Genomic DNA, 23,865 nt, shown 5'->3' on the forward strand with positions numbered 1-23,865 from the left:
AGCACTTTAGACAACCAGTACCACCAATCTGTGGGACTCAAGTCCAATTTACCATCTTTGAACTAATGACTTAAGGTTTCTTCTAATTGTAAAATTCTATATTATTCTAACAATAACTCCTAAGAATTGGCCAAATAGCTGTGGACTCTTCATAGTCACACTCAGCTCAGTGTAAACTAATACATCTGCCTGTTTGAGGGAGTAAAAGGAAAGCTTGAGGAAAGTTTGGTTAGCGGTATTGACCTAATAAGTAAACTCTACTTCTCTGACCTGGGGACAGTTTTGTTTTTCCCCCAAGATTAAAAATAAATTCATTGGTTTTGGAAAGAAAGGGAAGGAGGGAGGAGGAGGAGGAGGGTAGAGAAGGTGGTATCAGGAAGCATCTACTCATAGTGGTTGTTTCTTGCATGTGCTTTGACTGGGCAAGCCTGGGGTTTCAAACTGGGGACCTCAGTGTTCCAGGTTGACACTATCCACTGCGCCACCACAGGGCAGGCACTCAAGTTAACAAAGAAGGTGACTTGGGTTGAGATGCCTTTTTCTTTCCTTTTCTTTTTTAGATGGTTTGAGAGGGAAGGAAGAGAGGGATTAGAAGCATTTACTTACAGTTGCTTTACTTCAGTTGTTCATTGATCGCTTCAAGTCAAGCCAGTGACCAATTTTAGGCTCAAGCCAGTGACCTTGGAATCATGTTAATGATCCCACACTCAAGTCAGATGAGCCACTGCTCAAACTGGTGACTTCAGGGTTTCAAACCTGGGACCTCTGCATCCCATGTCGATACTTCAGCCACTCGCCACCACCAGTTGAGGGAAATGCTGTTTTTTGTTTTTCGTGTCTGTCTTTTTTTTTTTCTTAAGATTCTCGATGCCAGCTCTTATAACTAAGTTGTTAAATTAAAAAATAGAAATAAAGCTTATATTTTCTAGTGGTAGAGTATTGTTTATTATCACTGATAACCAAAAATTTATTAATCACAGATTAATTAAATGTCAATTTTTTATATAGAACCATGCACTCTTTTTCTTGGTCATATTATAAAATGGATCATTTATAAAAGGATATATATATATTTTTTTCTTCTTTTTCTTTTCCTAGTGAGAGCAGGGGAGGACAGACTTCTGCATGTGCCCCATGTAGGGTCAATGCTCTGCCTAGCTTGGGCCGTGCTTGCAGTCAAGCAATTTTTCAGCACCTGAGGTGCTGGAAAGCTCTGCGAAGCCATCCTTAGTGCCCAAGGCCAATGAGCTAGAACCTATTGAGCCACAGCTGCCATGGCTGTGGGAGGAGAAAGGAGAGAGAAGGGGGGGGGGGTAGGAAAACAGATGGTTGCTTCTCCTTTGTGCCCTGACCGGGAATCAAACCCAGGGCATTCTCATTCTGGGCCAATACTCTGAAAACAGCCAACTGGCCAGGGCCAAATAGGATATTTTCTTTATAAACAAACTGCTTGTGTTTTTATAGTTGGGAAGTCTCTTTATTCAAAGACATTTTATTACATTAGCACAGAGTAATACTGAAAGATTTTTGTTTTCTTTTAATCTAGTGAAATCTAGTTATTTCAATTCCTTTTTACTTTGTAAATTGAATAGTTGGTTAAATTTGGTTGAAACAAAGTAATTTTCATTTATGAGCTTTGTTATAAAATATTTGGAATTATGAAACATAGGATAACACTTGAAAATTCAAGCACTTTCTTGATATTTTAGTAAAATTAACAATCTGTATTTTTACATTATTGTGGGTACTGGGAAATTATTTGCCAGTTTTTTCAGGATGTTATTTCATCCTCTTCAAGGTAAAAGAAATAGAGTATTTCTTAGAGCTAAGTTTAACAAAATAAAAAGACCAAAATCTGACTCCTCTAAATCATTGATGTTTTCCTTTGTCTGCTCTCGTTTTATTTTTCTTGTAATGTTGCTTTCATGTGATTGTTCTCCCTCCCTTTCTCCTTGCAATATAGATTCCTAAAGGAAAATCCAACTCTTCCTTTCCTAAAAACTACTTTGTAAGTCATTATCATGGCACAGTGAATTCTGCTTTTAGTTTTGGTTCTTCACTAATCATGCTTGCATACCATCATCCTGTCACTTACAAAACTGCCTGTTCTACATTCCAGGATGTAAAACCCAAGACATTTATGATGTGTTTCTCCCCCCCCACTTCCCACCCCACCCATCACCTTTGGTTGGGTGTGATATATCTGGCAATATTTTTATGCTAAAGTTACTTGGAACTTTTGGCAAACCTAATGTTTGCTTATGAGTGAATTAGAGTGCTATAATGTTGTTTATATTTAACCATATTTTGGCAGTATATTGCTGTAAAAAATGAGAGTGAATGTTCTGTCATTTCCTACGTTTGAATACATTATTGTTCTTTGGGGAATAATAGTTGGGTGGTCCATCATTTCTTTCCTCATTAAATGAGTATTTTTGTCTTTGTGTATCTTTTTCTGTATATGAATCAAAAATCTTTACCTCAAATACTTTTTAGAGTCACATATCGATGTTTTTATCACAAAGGAAATTTTAAAATGACAAACTAATCTTTACTTAACCCTTGTTGCCATGACAGCATTTATCGTTCAGCATGGCAAGGTCTTTAAGACTGTTTAAAAGCATTCCTCAGGGTAAATTAAATGCTTTAAGTCTGTAGGCAACCAGACTTACTGTCATTGTCCATCCTAATGAAGTAATTTTAACAAGCAATATGAATGGATGGATGGTCTGAACTTGAATTTTATGAATGTTGAATTTATTGAAATTTTTCAATAATTTTGATTCAAATTAGTAATATGTAGGGATTATTAGTAGTTTGTTAAAAGCACAACAGAATGTAACTTTTACGTGCTTTAATTTTTAGTAAAAACCTGCATGTTTCTTTATTATGGCTGACCTATTTAATGCGCTTATTAATAGGTAGATGAATAGGCTGGCTTTCTGTTGCATGTCATAGTGCAGTTAAACCTCTTTAGGTTAATTCATCATATTCAGAAAGAAAAAAAAAATAGCATGAGAGAACACGTCCAAATGCCCTTCTTTAATAACCTCAATGGTCTGGTTTACTTTGAGCATGCTTGTTTCACTCTGGAGTGAAAAATCTGGGTATGGTTTGGTGTGACTGGCCAAGATACAAAATATAAAATATTTATAAAAGCAGAACCCTTTCTTCCGAACTGTAGAAGTCTTTTGGAGCATTTTACTGCTCAGTTATCTTTATTGGAGTATTTCTGTTACGAAGCTTTTGAGTAAATTAGATTTTGTAAATAATAGTATAATATTCCTGATGCTTGATAAGGTATCGTTATTGACAAAGGGTATTTTGACACAATATACACGAAAGCTTGAAAATCATTTTAATAATATAGTTACCCTGGCTTTCAACTTGAAGAGCTTACTTAGCATAAAAAACACTGACTGTTACTGTGTCAGTTTCTTTGGTTTGCTTTTGTTTTTATTCTGACTTTTGAGTATATAGGACCTTGATCAGCAATACCTCTTGACTTAGGCATCTCAGGTGTCAAGGATGGTAGAAGTTCTTTGCTTGTCTGTGTTTAATACCAGTTGTAGCAAATACAAGGAATCTTTATGCTTGAAATGATACCTGTGCTTGTGACCATGACAGCTTAATTTAGTCAATATGAAGTAATTAACTGTCACCCTTCTTTGCAGGTGAAGAGCAGAATAAAGAAGCGCTGCAGGATGTGGAAGATGAAAATCAGTGAGACATAAAAGCCAACAAGAGAAACCATCTCTGACCACCCTACTCCTTTCCATCCCTCCCCCCCTTGGAAATTTCCCCATTGTCACTGAGAACCACCAAATCTGACTTTTACATTTGGTCTCAGAATTTAGGTTCCTGCCCTGTTGGTTTTTTTTTAAAACAGTTTTCAAAAGTTCTTAAAGGCAAGAGTGAATTTCTGTGGATTTTACTGGTCCCAGCTTTTAGGTTCTTTAAGACACTAACAGGACTGCATAGAGGCTTTTTCAGCATTACTGTATTGTCTCCTGCCAGATGTGGCAAGGTCACCTTAGAACTGAGAGTTACATTTGAAAGCCATTAGACTTCTAGGTGAAGCAAGCATCTAAGAGAGAGGTTAATCACACTATAGAGGCACACATGATATCATCCTTCCTTTTTCTAATTGTTTAAATTGAATTTTATACCAATGTTTAAAATTGATTGGGCGTTACCTTGAGGTTGTGAGAGATTGTTTGGGGAGTTTGTTGTAATGGTTTTGCTGTAAAAAGTGTTTCAAACTCTGCTGAAATGTTGCTGAAAAGCATGGTGCTGGTAACAGTTCAATAGTCCGTGGCTGCTCATTCTTGCCTACTTTTACTCTCCCTCTGAAGCAGGTTTAGCATTGAAGGTGGTATGGAAAAGCCTGCATGCGTGTTCAATTCTTTGTTTCTTCTCCTTCCCTTTCCCTTCACCCCTCCTTCGCTCGCTCAACCTCTTTTGTTCAGTATGTGTAACTTGAAGCTAATTTGTACTACTGGATATCTGACTGGAGCCACAGATACAGAATCTGTATTGTTCTTACTGAAACACAGCATGGAATTAACATTAAACTTAAATAAAAACAAACCTAAATTAAAAATGCCAAATATTATTGTGCCTCCATCTTTTATCTTTCTAAAATAAAAGCTTTAGTCTAAACACATTGATAGTATTATTTGCCTGAATGTGAAAAGATCAGATCTCTTTTTTATATATCGCTTGTCTGTTTCCCAAAGATGATGTATGTTTTTGGAAAAAAAGACGACCTGTAACCTGGCTCTGAAGAACACTGAAGTAGTCCAGGTCAATTTATTACCTGTCCTGTCTTCTAAACCAGGTAGCAACACAGAATTTATTTTAATCATTAAAGAACAAACGTGTATTAAATGCACAGTATGATTATGGATTATTTTCTAGCATGAGGTTTTGGGTTGAATAACCAAATATAGCTGAATATCTCAGAGTAATCCTCAAGCTGAGGTAAAAATAACCCCGCCCCACACTCCCTTGCTGTCACTGTCAAGGTCATGGCAGGGACAGAGAAGAAGATAATTAAATTCTCAGTTCATGTGCTCATGGTTAAACAGTAGTATAACTGGGACCCTCTTACTAGAAACATGTTTTCTTCCAGAGATTGTCTATACATCAATGTATAGGGAGTCCTCAGGTTACAACACAGTTCCATTCCTACGACAGTGACGTAACCTGAATTTTGGTTTAAGTTGAAACACACCCTAGCATAAATCACTCACCTATCCTAACACAATTGTAAAATCATAACGTAGAACGTAAAAATACAACTAAGCCACAGAAAAAGGAAAAGGACATAAATACATACTGTATTGTACACTGTTCTGTAATGATGCTAATGGCGTAAGCCGAAACGTCTCAATTTTTTAAAGTTTTTATGGGAGTGAGTGTCGTAGACTCAAAACATATAGACTGTCATAACCCGAGGACCCCGTTTTTAGATATTTTAGTTGAGTTCGTTCTATATCAGGAATTTAGTGTGAAAGGGTTCCTTGGTTGTGTAGACTATTCAGCAGTGCTATGAGGATTTTTAAGGATGTGGCAATCTTGGTATTGAGAGAAAACTTGCCCCCCAAAGAAACCAGTGGGGTACTAGAGAGAGTGATGGTTGGTCTTTAGAAAGATCCCTGTCAAAGATTGGAAGGTTGCAGAAAGGGATGTAAGGACAGTGTCACTCCCACTTTCCTGTAACTGGTCAGGAAAGGTGTTTTTTAGCTCTTAAAAAAGTTGAGTCATTTTTGAGGATCAATTGATTTACACAAATTCAAGTTACACCTGACCAGGTGGTAGAGCAGTGGATAGATGATCAGCATGGCATGTAGAGTACCCAAATTTGAAACCCCGAGGTTGCTGTCTTGAGCTTTGGCTCACCAGCTTGAGCACAGGGTTACTCTTAAGTGTGGGATCATAGACATGACCCCATGGTTGCTGGCTTGAGCAAGGTGTCAATGGTTCAGCTGTAGTCCCCCAGTCAAGGCACATACGAAGACACAATCAGTGAACAAGTATGGTGATGCAATGAAGAATTGATGCCTCTCATCTCATTCCCTTCCTGTCTGTTCCTATCTGTCCCTCTCTAAAAAAAAAATTCAAATTACTATTATAATTTGATGCAGTTAATTTAAGTATAATTCTTAAATCTTTAATTTGTAAAAAGTTCAATTTTTATTGATTTTAGAGAGAGGAGAAGAGAGATATTGTTCTACTTAATTGTACATTCATTGGTTATTTTTAAAAATTCAGTGAGGAGGGCAAGCAGAGAGACTCCCACATGTTCCCCAGTGGGGGATCCACCCAGCAAGTCCACTAGGGAGCGATGCTCTGCCTATTTGGGGCATTGCTCTATTGCTCAGCAATCTAGCTCATAGCATCTGATGCGGAAGCCATGGAGCCATTCTCAGCACCAGAGGCCAACATCAATTGAGCCATGGCTGCAGGAGGGAAAGCGAAGGGGGGGGAGAGTAGAGAAGCAGTTGAGTGCTTGCCCTGTGTGCTCTGACTAGGAATCGAACCCGGGATATCCACACTACCAGGGCTACGCTCTACCACTAAGCCAGTTGGCCAGGGCTATTGGATGATTCTTGTATGTACCCTTACTGCAGTTGAACCCACAACCATGGCATATTGGGACGATGCTTTAACAACTAAGCAACCTGGCCAGAGAGTTTTAAACACAGATACTTCCTAAAATGTTTGCACCAGTGAATAGATTGGGTTCTGGGATGGATGGCCAGAAAAACAAATCTCCAATGTTACGTTTTGCTTCTAGGAAGATGAGAAAGAATTTAGAATAGATTATTCTAAGGGGAAGTCAGGAAATAATATGTAAACATCTGTCTTGGCTCCTGCCCCAGACAAATGCCACTTAATAGTTTATAAATTGGCTGCTGTGGTATTGATCTTACAACAGAGAGTGTGCTGAAAAACTGGCATAAAGATTGTTTTGAAAATTGTTACAAGTGATAGTTAACAGATTCCTGATAAAATTTTTAAATGTATGAGCCCTGGCCGGTTGGCTCAGTGGTAGAGCATCGGCCTGGCGTGCGGAAGTCCCGGGTTCAATTCCCGGCCAGAGCACACAGGAGAGGCGCCCATCTGCTTCTCCACCCCTCCCCCTCTCCTTCCTCTCTGTCTCTCTCTTCCCCTCCCGCAGCCGAGGCTCCATTGGAGCAAAAGATGGCCCGGGCGCTAGAGTGGCTGTGGTCGCGACAGAGTGAGGCCCCGGATGGGCAGAGCATCGCCCCCTGGTGGGCGTGCCGGGTGGATCCCGGTCGGGCGCATGCGGGAGTCTGTCTGACTGCCTCCCCGTTTCCAGCTTCAGAAAAATACAAAAAAATAAATAAAAATTTTAAATGTATGATTAAAGGAATTGTGATTTTTGGAGGAAGTGATACTGGATCAAAATGCTGGATCAAACCAGATAAGCAAAATTAAAGCCTATTTTGTTTTACATCCCAGAGTTACTGGGCTTGTAAACGATATTGACAATAATTAGCTCACACTGAGTGTTAGCTGTGTGCCAGGCAATGTGCTCATTATTAAGTGTATCTGCAGTGTAGCATATGTGATAATACATGAATTTTCACCTGCATTTTGCAAGTAGGAAAACTGAAATAGGGAGTTGAACTCAGTGTTTTATTGAAATTATTTTCTCTATCCTAAAGTAGCCATTTAAGATACATATTTTTTTGCCTGACCAGACGGTGGCCCAGTAGATAGAGCATCAGCCTGGGACACAGAGGACCCAGGTTTGAAACTCTGAGGTTGCCAGCTTGAGCCTGGTTCACTGGCTTGAAGCCCAAGGTCACTGGCTTGAGCAACGGATCACTGGCTTGGCTGGAGCCAACTGGTCAAGGCACATATGAGAAAGCAATCAATGAACAACTAAGCTGCAACGAAGAATTGATGCTTATCTCTCTCCCTGTCTGTCTCTATCTGTTCCCCTCTCTGTTTCTTTCACTTAAAAAAAAACATTTTTTAACATTTCTGAGGTAAGCTTATGCAAAGCTGTAATGTGTGTTAATCATTAGAATTGAATTAGAATATGTGATAAATATATTTAGAGCTCTGAGTTGGCTACTGTCAAAAAAGGAAGAGTCAGAAAGGCTTACCGCATAAATTGATTTTTGCAATTTAAAAAAATCCTGTAGCTTAATTTGTAAATTTTTAGGTCCTGGAGGCTTGGCTTGGTGCTAGAGTGTGGCTGGACGTGTGGATGCCCCGGGTTCAATTTCCAGCCAGGACACACAGGAGAGGTGACCATCTGCTTCTCCACCCCTCCCCTTCTCTTTTTCTTTTTCTCTCTCTTATGTTCCCACAATTGTGGCTCCATTGGTTTGAGCACATCAGCCCTGGGCACTGAGGATGGCTCCATGGAGCCTCTCCCTCAGGTGCTAAAAATAGCTCAGTTTACAAACATGGCCCAAAATGGACAAAGCATTGGCCCCAGATGGGGGTTGCATGGTGAATCCTAGTCGGGGTGCATGTGGGAGTATGTCTTTCTCTTCTCACTTAGAAAAGAAAAAATAAAAAAGAGTAATTTTGTACAGTTGGAGCAACAAGTTATCCTGGACAAGTAGGTAATCAGTGATTATGAATTGTCTAAGTTAAGAATGGTACTTGTGGCCCTGGCCGGTTGGCTCAGTGGTAGAGCTTTGGCCTGGCGTGCGGGGGACCCGGGTTCGATTCCCGGCCAGGGCACATAGGAGAAGCGCCCATTTGCTTCTCTACCCCCCTCCCCTCCTTCCTCTCTGTCTCTCTCTTCCCCTCCCGCAGCCAAGGCTCCATTGGAGCAAAGATGGCCCGGGCGCTGGGGATGGCTCCTTGGCCTCTGCCCCAGGTGCTAGAGTGGCTCTGGTCGCGGCAGAGCGATGCCCGGAGGGGCAGAGCATCGCCCCTGGTGGGCAGAGCGTTAACCCCTGGTGGGCGTGCCGGGTGGATCCCGGTCGGGCACATGCGGGAGTCTGTCTGACTGTCTCTCCCCGTTTCCAGCTTCAGAAAAATACAAAAAAAAAAAAAAAGAATGATACTTGCACAATCTGGGCAGTGATCATGTCCAGGGGTTTTCTTTCCCTGTCTAAAGCTGTCACTATTTTTCCAGTTAGGCTGAAAACACTTGGCACTCATGCTTCCATCCTATATTGCTTCTTTTGGGGCTTTCTACAAAGGCCCTCTGCCATTTAAAATTCTGATGCTATATGGTATAGGTTTGGATAGGGCTATTTCAGCATCCAAGACTTCTTTCCCATTAATTAATGGCATTTTAGTAGCCATGCTCAACAGGCTGTAATACCTATAGAACTCTCAGAATTTGCTTTCAACAAAATTGTAGGAACAACCAACCTTTAAAAACATTAAAAAAAAATACAACTTCATTTGCATTTAAAAAATGTAAGCCAAATCAAGAAATTATACTTCCAGCTTGGCAAACAGCTTTATATTATGTTGTGAAGATGTGCAGAAACATACATTGTTGGGCTTTATTTTTTCCCATTGATTTTTGAGAGGGAGGAAGTGAAAGAGAAGCATCAACTTACTGTTCTACTTAGTTGTCCCATTTATTTGTGCACTCATTGCTTCTCATACATTCCCTGATGGGAAATTGAACTCGTGAGCTCAGTTCACCAGGATGAGGCTTTATCCACTGAGCAACCTGGCTAGGGCTGGCTTATTTTCAAGTAAGTTTTATTTAATTATTAAAAAATACATAACCTCTGACCTGTGGTGGCACAGTGGATAAAGCGTCGACCTGGAAATGCCGAGGTTGCCGGTTCGAAACCCTGGGCTTGCCTGGTCAAGGCACATATGGGAGTTGATGCTTCCAGCTCCTTCCCCCCTTCTCTCTCTCTGTCTCTCCCTCTCCTCTCTAAAAAAATGAATAAATAAATAAAAATAAAAAGTACATAGCCTGACCAGGCGGTGGCGCAGTGGATGGAGTGTCGGACTGGGATGCGGAGGACCCAGGTTCGAGACCCCGAGGTCGCCAGCTTGAGCATGGGCTCATCTGGTTTGAGCAAAAGCTCACCAGCTTGGACCCAAGGTCGCTGGCTCGAGCAAGGGGTTACTTGGTCTGCTGAAGGCCCGCGGTCAAGGCACATATGAGAAAGCAATCAATGAACAACTAAGGTGTTGCAACAAAAAACTAATGAATGATTGATGCTTCTCATCTCTCTCCGTTCCTATCTGTCCCTATCTATCCCTCTCTCTCTCTGAAAAAAAAAAAAAGTACATAAAAATTGTACAATTTATTCATGAATTTTAACAAAGGGAACACACCATTTAGTTACCAGTCATACCAAGAAAGAACAGAGCCCTGGCCAGTTAGCTCAGAGCTGGTTAGAGCATCACTCTGAAATGCCAATGTTGCAGGTTCCATCCCTGGTCAGGTCATGTTGGAAGTGACCAGTAATGCACAACTAAGTGGGACAACAAATTAATGCTTCTCTCTTTCTGTCCCTCTCTCTGTCTCTAAAAACCAATCCTCCCCCAAAAAAGAAGAATCAATCTAAAAAACTCCTTTATGTTCCCTCTGAGTAATTTACTACCCCTGCAACAAAACTAGTATATTGTTTGCCATTGATTAGTTTTGTCTGATTTTGAACTTGGTATATAAGTGGAATCCTACAACTTTCTTTTGTTTTTCTTTCTTTTTTTTTTTTTTTGTATTTTTCTGAAGCTGGAAACGGGGAGAGACAGTCAGACAGACTCCTGCATGCGACCGACTGGGATCCACCCGGCACGCCCACCAGGGGTTGACGCTCTGCCCACCAGGGGGTGATGCTCTGCCCCTCCGCGGCATTGCTCTGTTGCGACCAGAGCCACTCTAGCGCCTGGGGCAGAGGCCAAAGAGCCATCCCCAGCGCCCGGCACATCCTTGCTCCAATGGAGCCTTGGCTGCGGGAGGGGAAGAGAGAGACAGAGAGGAAGGAGAGGGGGAGGGGTGGAGAAGCAGATGGGTGCTTCTCCTGTGTGCCCTGGCCGGGAATCGAACCCGGGACTTCTGCACTCCAGGCCGACGCTCTACCACTGAGCCAACCGGCCAGGGCCTAATAATTCTTTTTTTTGTTTTAAGATTTCATCTATTCATTATAGGGGGGAGGGAGAGAGAGAGAGAGAGAGAGAGAGAGAGAGATTGAGAAGGGGGGAGGAGCAGGAAGCATCAACTCCCATATGTGCCTTGACCAGGCAAGCCCAGGGTTTTGAACCGGCAACCTCAGCGTTTCCAGGTCGACGCTTTATCCACTGCGCCACCACAGGTCAGGCAACTTTCTTTCTCTCAACATATTTGTGGGGTTAGTCGATGTCATTGCCTAATAATAGTGTATTTTCATGGCTTTATAGTATTCTGTTGTATTAGGATACCACTATAAATTCTATGGATGGACTCTTATTTTCAATTTTTAGATGTTACAAATAACATTTTGAACATTCCTGTGCATGTCTTTCGGTATATGCATGTTTACATTAGTGTTGCATATATACCTAAGAATGGAATTACGGGGTAGTAGGGAATACATTTGTTCAGCTTTGATATATAACTGCAAAACAGTTTTCCAAAGTGGTACTGTTTTACAGTGCTACCAGTAGTGTATGAAAATCCCATTTGATCAGCTCACTATTTTTAGCTGTAGCATTCTGGTGACTTTATATAGTAGTATCTCATTCTGAATTTAATTTGCATTTTCCTGATGATTAATGAGACTGGGCACTTTTTTTTTTATTTTTTTTTACAGAGACAGAGAGAGGGATAGATAGGGACAGACACAGGAACGGAGAGAGATGAGAAGCATCAATCATCAGTTTTTCATTGTGACACCTTAGTTGTTCATTGATTGCTTTCTCATATGTGCCTTGACTGCAGGCCTTCAGCAGACCGAGTAACCCCTTGCTCGAGCCAGCGACCTTGGGTGCAAGCTGGTGAGCTTTTGCTCAAACCAGATGAACCTGTATTCAAGCTGGCGACCTCGGGGTCTCGAACCTGGGTCCTTCCGCATCCCAGTCCGATGCTCTATCCACTGCGCCACCACCTGGTCAGGCTTAATAGATTTATTGGACATTTGGATATTGTGTTAAATACCCACTTTTACCTGTTTTTCTGTAGGGTTGTCATTTTCTTGCTGATTTTTAGGAAGTCTTTATAATTTAGAAAGTATATCTTTGGAGTTGTTACTGCAATTATATTCTTCCATTCTGTACCCTGATTTTTCATTTCTTAATGATGTCTTTTGAGGAACAGGGGTTCTTAATTTTGATACAGTCCAGTTTATCCACATTTTCCTTTAAAGTAAGTGCTTTAGGAGCTTCAGTGGCACAATTGGTTATCGTGTGGTATTTATGCAGTGCTTTAAAAAAAATTTTTTTTTAAATTTATTTAGTGACAGAGAGAGTCAGAGAGAGGGACAGACAAGAAGGGAGAGAGATGAGAAGCATCAATTCTTCATTGCGGCACCTTAGTTGTTCGTTGATTGCTTTCTCATATGTGCCTTGACTGGGGGTCACAGCAGACTGAGTGACCCTTTGCTCGAGCCAGCGACCTTAGGCTCAAGTTGGTGAGCTTTGCTCAAACCAGATAAGCCTGCGCTCAAGCTAACGACCTCGGGGTTTTGAACCTGGGTCCTCTGCGTCCCAATCCGACGCTCTATCCGCTGCACCACTGCCTGGTCAGGCTTATGCAGTGCTTTATATGTTCTATTTAAGAATTACTTCCCACCGTGGCCAGGTGGCTCAGTTTATAAAGTGTTGACTTGGTACGCCAGAGATCGTGGTTAGGGCACGTGGGAGAAGCATGTGTACACAATTAAGTGAAACAATGAGTTGATGCTTTCCCTCTCTCCTCTTTTCTTTCTCAAATCAATGGAAAATTAAAAAAAAAACCACTTACTTACCCCAAGATTATTAATCTTTATATTATTTTTCTAAAAGCATTGTCTGACCTCTCATGTCTAGATCTAAAATTATCTAGAGCAGCAGTTCTCAACCTGTGGGTCACGACCCCGGCGGGTGTCGAACGACCAAAACACAGGGTTCGCCAAAGCCATCGGAAATTTAGTTGGAGACCTCGGGGTCTCGAACTTGGATCCTCAGCATCCCAGTCCAATGCTCTATCCTCTGTGCCACCGCCTGGTCAGGCTCAGGCAATTTTTTTAAAATCAGAAGAAGCAGGTAGGTGGAGAGACAGACTCCCGCATGTGCCATGACCGGGATCCATCCAGCAACTCCCATCTGGGGCTGATGTTCTGCCCATCTGGGTTGCTGCTCTGTTGCTCAGCAACTGAGCTATTTTAGTACCTGAGGTGAAGCCATAAAGCCATCCTCAGCACAAGGGGCCAACTTGTTCATTCGAGTCATGGCTGTGGGAGGAGAAGAAAGAGAGAGAGAGATAGAAGCGGGAAGGGAAGGGGTGAAGAAGCAGATGGTTGCTTCTCCTGTGTGCCCTGAGTGGGAATCAAACCTAGGACTTCCATACACTGGGCCAATGCTCTACTGCTGAGCCAACCAGCCAGGGCCAATTTATCAATTTTAATAATAGAACAGCAACAACAAAACCTGTTGGGATTTTGATTAGGATTTTATTGATTTTACTATAAATTTGAGAAGAATTATCTTTATATAATTATGTTCTTTAATCAATTAGTATACCCTACCATTTATTTAGATCTTAAAATTTTTTAAAAAATTTATTCATTTTTGGAGAGGAGCAAGAGAGAGAGAGAGAAGGAGGAAGGATCAGGAAGCATGAATCCCATATGTGCCTTGACCAGGCAAGCCCAGGTCTTCGAATTGGCTATCTTAGTGTTCCAGGTTGATGCTCCATCCACTGTGCAACTACAGGCCAGGCCGTTTTTTTAATGATTTTTTAAAATTCATAGAGAAGCAGGGGAAGAACAGGAAGCATCAACTCCCATATGTGCCTTGACTGGGCAAACCCAGGGTTTCAAACCAGTGACCTCAGCGTTCCAGGTTATTTAGATGTTTAATTTTTTTTCAGTAATGTTTTGTAGTTTTTTCTGGAGAGGTCTGGTGCCTTTTGTTGGACTTATTTCTAGGTATTTGATTTTTTTCTGTTAACTATTATTTAGATTTTTAAATTTTCAAATTGTTATTCATAGTAATATTTATTGATTTTATTGTATATTGACTTTGTATTTGTGACCTTGCTAATTTAATTTATTTTAAGTTTGATGTAGGTTCTGAGATGGTTTTAAAGAGGATTATTTGACAATAAACGAAAGTTTTAAATGCATGCACCCCTTGCTTGTGTGTGTATACACACAAATATATACAAAATATATATTTTCATTTCAGCATTATAATTGCAAATTATAAATAACCTAAATGCCCATCAATTGTACATCTTACTATATATACTATATATTCTCTATTTCTGAAAGAACTATTGTGTGTGTGTGTGACAGAGACAGAGTCAGAGAGAGGGACAGACAGACAGGAAGGGAGAGAGATGAGAAGCATCAATTCTTTTGTTGCAGCACCTTAGTTGTTCACTGATTGTTTTCTCATATGTGCCTTGACGGGGGAGGGGGGTGGGGGGCTACAGCAGAGCAAGTGACCCCTTGCTCAAGCCAGCGACCTTGGGCTCAAGCTGGTGAGCCTTGCTCAAACCAGATGAGCCCGCACTCAAGCTGGTGACCTTAGGGTCTCAAACCTGGGTCCTCTGTGTCCCAGTCCGATGCTCTATCCACTGCGCCACCACCTGGTAAGGCAAGAACTTTTTAATTTACAAAATATGTATTGTGGTGTGCATGTATATAAACTGTACATTTAAGTTTTAGAATATGTACACCTGTAAACCATCATAATCAAGACAGTCAGCCATCACCCTCAAAAGTTTCCTTATTGTACTTTGTAATTTCCTTGCTTAACCCCCAAGCAACCTCTAATTGGCTTTCTGATATTATACCTTAGTTTGCATTTTCTGGAGTTTTATATACGAGGAATCACATAGTACATTCCTTTTTTTTAGGAATGGCGTCTGGCTCCTTTCACTCAACATAATTCTTTTGAGATTCATTTATCTTTTGTATATCAATAGTTCATTCTTTTTATTGTTGGGAAGTATTCCATTGTTATGATGTACTATAATTTGTTTTTCCATTCACCTACTGATGGACATTTGGGTTTCTTGTTTTTAATCTGTTACAAATAAAGTTGCTATGAATGTTTGCATACAAGTCTTTTTTTTTTTTTTTTTGTATTTTTATGAAGCTGGAAATGGGGAGAGACAGTCAGACAGACTCCCGCATTCGCCCGACCGGGATCCACCCGGCACCCCCACCAGGGGCGATGCTCTGCCCACGAGGGGGTGATGCTCTGCCGCGACCAGAGCCACTCTAGCGCCTGGGGCAGAGGCCACAGAGCCATCGGCAGCGCCCGGGCCATCCTTGCTCCAATGGAGCCTTGGCTGCGGGAGGGGAAGAGAGAGACAGAGAGGGAGGAAGGAGGGAGGGGGGTGGGGGTGGAGAAGCAAATGGGCGCTTCTCCTATGTGCCCTGGCCGGGAATCGAACCCCGGTCCCCCGCACACCAGGCCGACGCTCTACCGCTGAGCCAACTGGCCAGGGCCTGCATACAAGTCTTTATGTGGGCACATGTATATATTTTGGTGGATAAGTAGGAGTGGAATGGTTAGGTAGTATGGTAGGTATATATTTAACATTAAGAAATTCAAATTGGTTGACAAAGTAATTGTACCATTTTACATTTTTGTCAGCAGTGTCTGAAAGCTCCTGTTCCTCCACATACTTTACAGCACTTGGTATGATCAATCCTTTAAAAATTTTTATTCTAATAGGTGTATGGTGGCATCTCATTTTATTTTTTTAATGATTCATGATATTGAACATCTTATGTGTTTGTTGATTTGCCATCTGTATATCTTATTTTGTGAAGTGTATTATAATGAGTCTTTTGATTCATGAATAGTATCTAATAGTTTAGGTTTCTTCAATTTCAATAATATTTTGTACTTTCACTTTTGTTAGATTTATTCCTAAATATTTTATACCTTTAGATGTTTGTGTAGAATTCCTGCTTTTTAAGATTAAGTTTTTGATTGATTACTTATTGCTAGTATATGGAAATAAAATTAATAATTATGTGTTAATCTTGTATCCTGCAACCTTGCTAAACTCACTTGTTAGTTCTAGTAGTGGTGGTTTGTTTTATAGATTTCATCAGATTTTTTTCATAGAGAATCGTATTGCTTGTGAATATAAAGTTTAACTCTTTTTTTCTTCAGTCTGGAGACTCTTTGTTTATCTTGTCTGAACCTCCTGAACAATGCTGACTAGAAGTGGTAAGAGCAGACACCTTGTATTGTTCCTGATCTTACAGAGAAAAGCATTGTCTTTCACTATTAAGTATGATGTTAGCTGAAAGTTTTTCACAGATGCCCATTATCAGGTTGAGGAGTTCATTTGCTATTTTTAGTTTGCTGAGAGTTTTTGTCAGGAATGGAACTTGGATTTATCAAATGCTTGTTCTGCATCTATTGAAATGGTTATATGGGTTTTTATTTTTAGTTTATTAATATAATGAACATAGATTACCTTTTAAATATTAAAACCAATTTTGCATTTTTGGGATAAACCTGTTATATATTATCCTTTAAATTATTTTTGGATTTGATTTACTAAAAATTGGTTTAAAAAATCTTTGCATTGATGTTCATAGGTCTATGCCTGAAATTTCTGAAGTAATGAAATGTTATTAATACCAAAAGCTTTTTCCCCCCCTGTGGTGCTAAAGGACAAGATAGAACAGTTGACATTCATGATACATCTTCAAGAAGGAACAGAAGAACACTTGAATGGTAAATATGAAAGTAAATAAAAAAAGACTTACTTCTCCCAGTTTCTTTAAAAGTCTTATAAGTGCTTAATCAAAAATTAGACCTGTAGGCACATTACATATATGGTAATGATAGCATAAGAGGCAGCTAGGAGATGGTAAATGGATCTTTTTGAGTGCAAGTTTCTTAAATATTACTTGAAGTAATGCAATATTAACTCAAAGAAGACCTTGAAAGATTAGAGATATATGGTCATACTTAGGGCAGGCACAATATAAAAATAATGCCAAGAAGTAGAGCTAAAATATGTATATAAATGGAATTCTAAAAAATATTTAATCCACCTGACCAGGCGGTGGTGCAGTGGATAGAGCGTCGGACTGGGATGCAGAGGACCCAGGTTCGAGAACCCGAGGTCGCCAGCTTGAACGCGGGCTCATCTGGTTTGAGCAAAAGCTCACCAGCTTGGACCCAAGGTCGCTGGCTCGAGCAAGGGGTTACTCGGTCTGCTGAAGGCCCGCGGTCAAGGCACATATGAGAAAGCAATCAATGAACAACTAAGTTGTCGCAATGCGCAATGAAAAACTAATGATTGATGTTTCTAATCTCTCTCCATTCCTGTCTGTCTGTCCCTGTCTATCCCTCTCTCTCTCTCTCTGTTTCTGTAAAAAAAAAAAAAAAATTAATCCAAGAAAAGGCAGGAGAGGCTGCCACTTCTTTCAAGGAGGTTGAAAGCTCAATAAGATGTAATTTTGTTTTTGTTTTTTTTTTTTAAATTTTTTTTAATATATTCATTTTAGAGAGGAGAGGGGGGGGAGAGAGAGAGAGAGAAGAGAGAGACAGAGACAGAGGGGGGAGGAGCTAGAAGCATCAACTCCCATATGTGCCTTGACCAGGCAAGCCCAGGGTTTTGAACCGGCGACCTCAGCATTTCCAGGTCGACGCTTTATCCACAGCGCCACCACAGGTCAGGCAATAAGATGTAATTTTGATAGTTGGGAACTTTTGTTTTATGATGGCTAACATTTGTTTTTGCTTTCTTAAAATTTATTTTTACTTATTCATTTTTTTTTAGAGAAGAAAGACAGAGAGAGAGAGAGAGAGAGAAGGGGGAGGAGCAGGAAGCATCAACTCCCATATGTGCCTTGACCGGGCAAGCCCAGGGCTTTGAACCAGCGACCTCAATGTTCCAGGTCGACACTTGATCCACTGCACTGCCATAGGGCAGGCGATGGCTAACATTTGGAAATGAATCATCTGTGGAATTCATAGAATTGTTCTGCAGATTATGTCATGTGGTTTTGAAATAGTAAAGCCAGCATTTAAAAATATGCCCAAATAATTTTTTCATTTAATCATTTTTGCTGAATGAACTGACATATTTTAACTGCTACCTATTGCTGGTGAGACAGAATTTTTTATTTCAGCCAAGTAACTGACTGATATAAATTGTCTTCAGAGGAACATAACAGAATCTAGAGTCTCAACATTTACAATAACCTAGATACAGTGCCAAACTTCTCATCAGAAGAAACATGAAAACGTGGCCCATATTCAACAGACTATCACAGATTGTCCCTGCAGTGACCTAGACCTGTAAGTTAGCAAAAAGAGGTTTTTTGGTTTTTTTTTGTATTTTTCAGAAGCTGGAAAAGGGGAGAGACAGTCAGACAGACTCCCGCATGCGCCCGACCGGGATCCACCCGGCACGCCCACCAGGGGCGATGCTCTGCCCACCAGGGGGCGATGCTCTGCCCCTCCGGGGCATCGCTGTGCCGCGACCAGAGCCACTCTAGCGCCTGGGGCAGAGGCCAAGGAGCCATCCCCAGCGCCCAGGCCATCTTTGCTCCAATGGAGCCTTGGCTGCGGGAGGGGAAGAGAGAGACAGAGAGGAAGAAGGGGGTGGGGGTGGAGAAGCAAATGGGCGCTTCTCCTATGTGCCCTGGCTGGGAATTGAACCCGGGTCCCCCGCATGCCAGGCCGACGCTCTACCGCTGAGCCAACCGGCCAGGGCCCAAAAAGAGTTTTATTGTTTTTTTTTTCCCACACAATAGCAGACAACAAGAATTTTAAGTTGCTATTATAACTGTGTTCAAGGATGAAAGAAAAATATGTTTTTGACAAATTAAAAGGAAATTTTAGTAGAGATATTAAAACTATAATAAAGAATCAAGCAGCCTGATCAGTGGTGGTGCAGTGGATAGAGCCTTGACCTGGGTCGCTGAGGTCCCAGGTTCAAAACCAAAAGGTTGCTGGCTTGAGTGTGGGATTATTAATGTGATCCCATGGTCATTGACTTGAGCCCTAAGGTTGCAGGCCTGAAACTGAAGATCGCTGGCTTGAGTAAGGGGTCACTGGCTTGAATTGAGCGCCCCAGTCTAGGCATATATGAGAAACAATCAATGAACAACTAAAGAGACACAACTAGCCTGACCAGGCCGTGGCGCAGTGGATAGAGCGTTGCACTGGGATGCAAAATAACCCAGGTTCGAGACCCCAAGGTCACCAGCTTGAGCATGGGCTCAACTGGTTTGAGCAAAAGCTCACCAGCTTGAGCCCAAGGTCACTGGCTCGAGCAAGGGGTTACTCCATCTGCTGAAGGCCCGTGGTCAAGGCACATATGAGAAAGCAATCGATGAACAACTAAGGTGTCGCAACGAAAAACTGATGATTGATGCTTCTCATCTCTCTCCGTTCCTGTCTGTCTATCTCACTTAAAAAAAAAAAAAATGACACCATGAGTTGTTTCTTAGAAAAGATCAACAAAATTGACAAACCTTTACCCACATTTAGACAAAGAGAAGACTGCCTGACCTGTAGTGGTACAGTCGATAAAATGTCGACCTGGAGTGCTGAGGTTGCCGGTTTGAAACCCCAGGTTTACCTGGTTGAGACACATACGAGAAGCAGCTATGAGTTGATGCTTCCTGCTCTCGACCCCTGCCTGTCACACTTCTCTTTCAAAAAAGAAAGAAAGAAAGAAAGAACTCAACTAAAATCTTAAATGAAGGGACATTACTAATTTTATAGAAATAAATGCATTATAAAAGTATCTTGAATGATAGTACACCAACAAATTGGATAATCTAGTTGGAATAGACAAATTCTTAGAAACATACAACCTACCAAGACTGATTCATGAAGAAATAGAATATCTAAATAGATCCATAGAACTTCTAAGGAGATTCAGTCAGTAATCAAAAACTTACCAATAAAGAAAAGTCCAGAACCACATTGCTCCACTGGTAAAATTTACTAGAGATTTAAATAGGAATTAACACCACTCCTCAAAACCTTCCAAAAAGTTGAGCAGGAAATATTTCCTAACTCATTCTATGAGAAAGCATTACTCTGATACCAAATCAGACAAAACTAAAGATGAATATATCTTATGAATATTGATGCAATAATACTTAGCAAAATATCAGCACACTAAAAAGGTTTATACACCATGACCAAGTGAGATTTATTTTCAGAATGCAAAGATAGTTCAATATATGAAAATTGATCAATGTAATACTCTACATTAATAGAATGAAGGGGAAAAAACTTCAATTGATGCAGCCAAAGCCGTTCAGGGACTTAATGTGAAAGACATATTTGATCCTGAGTGCCTTGCCCACAGCCATGGTTTCACCATGTGACCTCATTCCCTGGCCTCTTTACCCCAGGAGGGGAGTCATAACCTGGAGCGAACCATTTTTCTCTGGAGAAGCTACACTTAGAGAACATCCCTAGGGAAGTGTGGGGGGCCAAGCTAAAGGCCACACAGACTTGGCGCTGAGGCCACCATTTTTTTTTTTTTTTTTTTTTTTTTTTTTTTTTTTCATTTTTCTGAAGCTGGAAACAGGGAGAGACAGTCAGATAGACTCCCGCATGTGCCCGACCGGGATCCACCCAGCACGCCCACCAGGGGCGACGCTCTGCCCACCAGGGGGCGATGCTCTGCCCATCCTGGGCGTCGCCATATTGCGACCAGAGCCACTCTAGCGCCTGAGGCAGAGGCCACAGAGCCATGCCCAGCGCCCGGGCCATCTTTGCTCCAATGGAGCCTTGGCTGCGGGAGGGGAAGAGAGAGACAGAGAGGAAAGCGCGGCGGAGGGGTGGAGAAGCAGATGGGCGCCTCTCCTGTGTGCCCTGGCCGGGAATCGAACCCGGGTCCTCCGCACGCTAGGCCAACGCTCTACCGCTGAGCCAACCGGCCAGGGCAAGGCCACCATTTTGGATCATTTGTGTGCTAATGAATCAGCTGGAAAGTGAGTGCTGAGAGAGACAAAGTGGTGGAGGAGGGTCTGAGCAGTGGAGAGGAGAGCCAGGAGGCTCTGAGAGATCTTGGTTTCTCAGTTTTGTGATCCCCATAATGCAGTAAATAGAATGCTCACACCTGGCCCCTGGGAAGCCGTCCAGGTGCACCTCAGTTTCACATCTTCTCTAGATAAGAGATCCCTGGGAGTCGGGCCTTGCTCCAGGGTATCCTCGCAAACAAGCAGTGCCCTGGCCAGGCCTCAGTGTCCACAGAGGGTGGTGCTGCTCCCAGAAACCACGTGTGCCCACCTGCTCCTCACCTGTCCCTGCCTCACTATCTGAGGCCTTTCACAGCCTGAGGGCTGAACCCTGAGCCTTCTTCAGTCTTGCCCTTAGTGCACCACTTTATTTTACACCCATCTCTACACTTGTTCTGTACAGTTTTCCTGGCTGGGAGATGATTGTTTAACAGTCTCACAGGGCTTGGTTATGCACCGACGAATCTTAGCGATCAGGATTAATACTACAACACTGGCTCCACCGGACAATGAATCTGCTTCTCTGTCCCATTGCTGCTGGCCCTGGAGGTGGGGACATGCCCCTCCTGATGTCATTTGTTTCTAGACCTCTCTTCAGCCCCTGCCAGGAGCACTCTCTCTGGGACTACAGAAAGCCATATCTTTGGTCATCCTGGGATGTCACTACCCCTGGAGCCCTGAGTGCGCAGTGGAGCAGCGGCTGGCTTTCCTGACCCCGCCCGCCTCCACAGCTTTTCCCAGGCCCATTCCTGACATCCGTTTCTTCCTTTCCTCCTCAGTCCCCTCAGCCTGCCTTCTTTCTTTCCCCTCCTTTCCATCTTTCTTTCTCCTCTTTCCCCCTCCTCCTCTCACTCTCCCCCTTCCTCGACTCATGGTAATCCTATGTTGCCTGAGGTCCGTCCTCATTTCCACCCCAGGGGTATTTGGAGCTGATTAGGAGTCTCTTGCATTTATCTGGGCTTAGACCCAACACATCAGAATCACATGCTCCAGACACATGGATTTCGCTCCTTTCAAACAGTGGCCTTGGTAGCAGCTTTCATCCATTCATTCAGTGGGGCTATTCCATGCTTGGTTCTGGTCTGGAGGTATTGGGGTAAGGAAGATGTATCCCTGACTCTCCTGAAGGTTAGTGAGGGGAGAAAGGAATGAGCATATACACTGGATGATTTTGTTGATAAGTTCCATGAAGAAAAAAAAGCAGGGAGGTGTGGGAGAGAGTGACTGAGGTTATCAGAGTAGGTCTCACACAGAGGTTTACATTTGAGCCCTAGATGGTCAGATTGCATCAGAATACCAGGCTGTGTTCTTTGTCGAAAATAGTAAGATCTGATTGCTTAATGTAAACAGAAAGGGAATGCGCTGGAAAGGTATCAGGTAGTTCAGAGAATGGGCAGGAGGCCTGGAAAATTAGGCCAGCACAGAGATGATTGCTAAGGGAGGCTGGTGGCCAGAACCTTGATCAAAGTCATATCTCATTGACTCTGGTTAGGACCCAGCTGCCTTTGCTCTGGTACCAGAGACTTTTTAGAATTTGAACCCTGGACTCACTGGCATGCCACCATGAGAGGCACCGCTAAACAGGGACTGATTACCTATCCCAGACCCACAGGTTTGTTCTTTTTTTTTTTTTTTTTTTTTTTAAAGGTTTTGATTTCTACACTATAAAGTGGGGCAGACCCGGAGCTTGTTCTCTCTCGGTTCCTGAGATTAGCGTTAGAGGAGACAGCAGAGAAGGGAGAGCAGAGAAAGGCCACATGGAGGAGAGGAGAGGCAGCCAAGATGGCGGAGCACTGAAGGAGAAGCCAATTGTGTAGAGAGAAGGAGATGGGGAACAGAGGTGAACAAGACCGGTGAGGTAGACACCTCCGATTCTAGGAAACTCAGACAAGTCAGTGGCTTTGTGAGCACTGAATGAGTGGGCCTTGGAGCCCAGTGCGTGTTCCCACCTGCCCGCCGGGTGCAAGCCAGGATCGAAGACGATAGCCCACCAGTTCTTGGCTCCATTGCCTCACCACTGTCTGTCCGAATCCAATGTGAACCTGCACGGGCCAGGCAGCTGCGATGGTGGCCGTGGCCACTGGCTTTACAGTTCTGCTGACCAAGTCCAAAGATTCTATTCTTGCTTACCTGCACAAACTTGACTCTGCACTATTTGTCCCAGCTGCTCTGCCCAGCTACAGTGGTACCCTTTCAGTTTCTCAAATTCCCAAACTGGATCCCTCTTCCTAGGAGCTCATACAGGAAAAGTTTCTTTTTTTCATGGGATATTTTCCCTTCTGATTTTCATATATCAGTTTCCCTCTTGTCATTGCCATCAAAGATCTTTAAGACAGGCCTTCCCTTGGTCCTGACCGGTAGGCTCAGTGGTAGAGCGTCGGCCTGGCGTGCAGAAGTCCTGGGTTCGATTCCCGGCCAGGGCACACAGAAGAAGCGCCCATCTGCTTCTCCACCCCTCCCCCTCTCCTTCCTCTCTGTCTCTCTTCCCCTCCCGCAGCCAAGGCTCCACTGGAGCAAAGATGGCCCGGGTGCTGGGGATGGCTCCTTGGCCTCTGCCCCAGGCGCTAGAGTGGCTCTGGTCACGGCAGAGCGATGCCCTGGAGGGGCAGAGCATCGCCCCCTGGTGGGCAGAGCATCACCCCTGGTGGGCGTGCCGGGTGGATCCCGGTCGGGCGCATGCGGGAGTCTGTCTGATGGTTTCTCCCCGTTTCCAGCTTCAGAAAAATACAAAAAAAAAAAAAAA

The 23,865-nt window shown here is 42.6% G+C and overlaps 1 protein-coding gene and 1 non-coding gene across 3 annotated transcripts in view; one reads left to right on the forward strand and one right to left on the reverse strand.

The window, feature by feature from the left end:
- YWHAE (tyrosine 3-monooxygenase/tryptophan 5-monooxygenase activation protein epsilon) overlaps positions 1 to 4,610 on the forward strand; it is a 61,074-nt gene extending 56,464 nt beyond the window's left edge. The window contains exons 6-7 of one of the 2 annotated variants that reach the window (XM_066363570.1): positions 1,964 to 2,008; positions 3,675 to 4,610. In XM_066363570.1, coding sequence (XP_066219667.1) covers positions 1,964 to 1,971 — 8 coding nt within the window. In that variant the 3' untranslated portion in view covers positions 1,972 to 2,008; positions 3,675 to 4,610. The remainder of the gene's footprint in view (positions 1 to 1,963; positions 2,009 to 3,674) is intronic. The other variant, XM_066363569.1, reaches the window with a different exon arrangement.
- Positions 4,611 to 11,002: 6,392 nt separating this feature from the next.
- TRNAS-GGA (transfer RNA serine (anticodon GGA)) lies at positions 11,003 to 11,078 on the reverse strand. The gene has a single exon. It is a non-coding gene; the product is annotated as a tRNA-Ser (tRNA).
- Between the last annotated feature and the right edge of the window lie 12,787 nt (positions 11,079 to 23,865).

The sequence above is a fragment of the Saccopteryx leptura genome, chromosome 2, assembly GCF_036850995.1.
Source record: "Saccopteryx leptura isolate mSacLep1 chromosome 2, mSacLep1_pri_phased_curated, whole genome shotgun sequence".
NCBI classification, from domain to species: domain Eukaryota; kingdom Metazoa; phylum Chordata; class Mammalia; order Chiroptera; family Emballonuridae; genus Saccopteryx; species Saccopteryx leptura.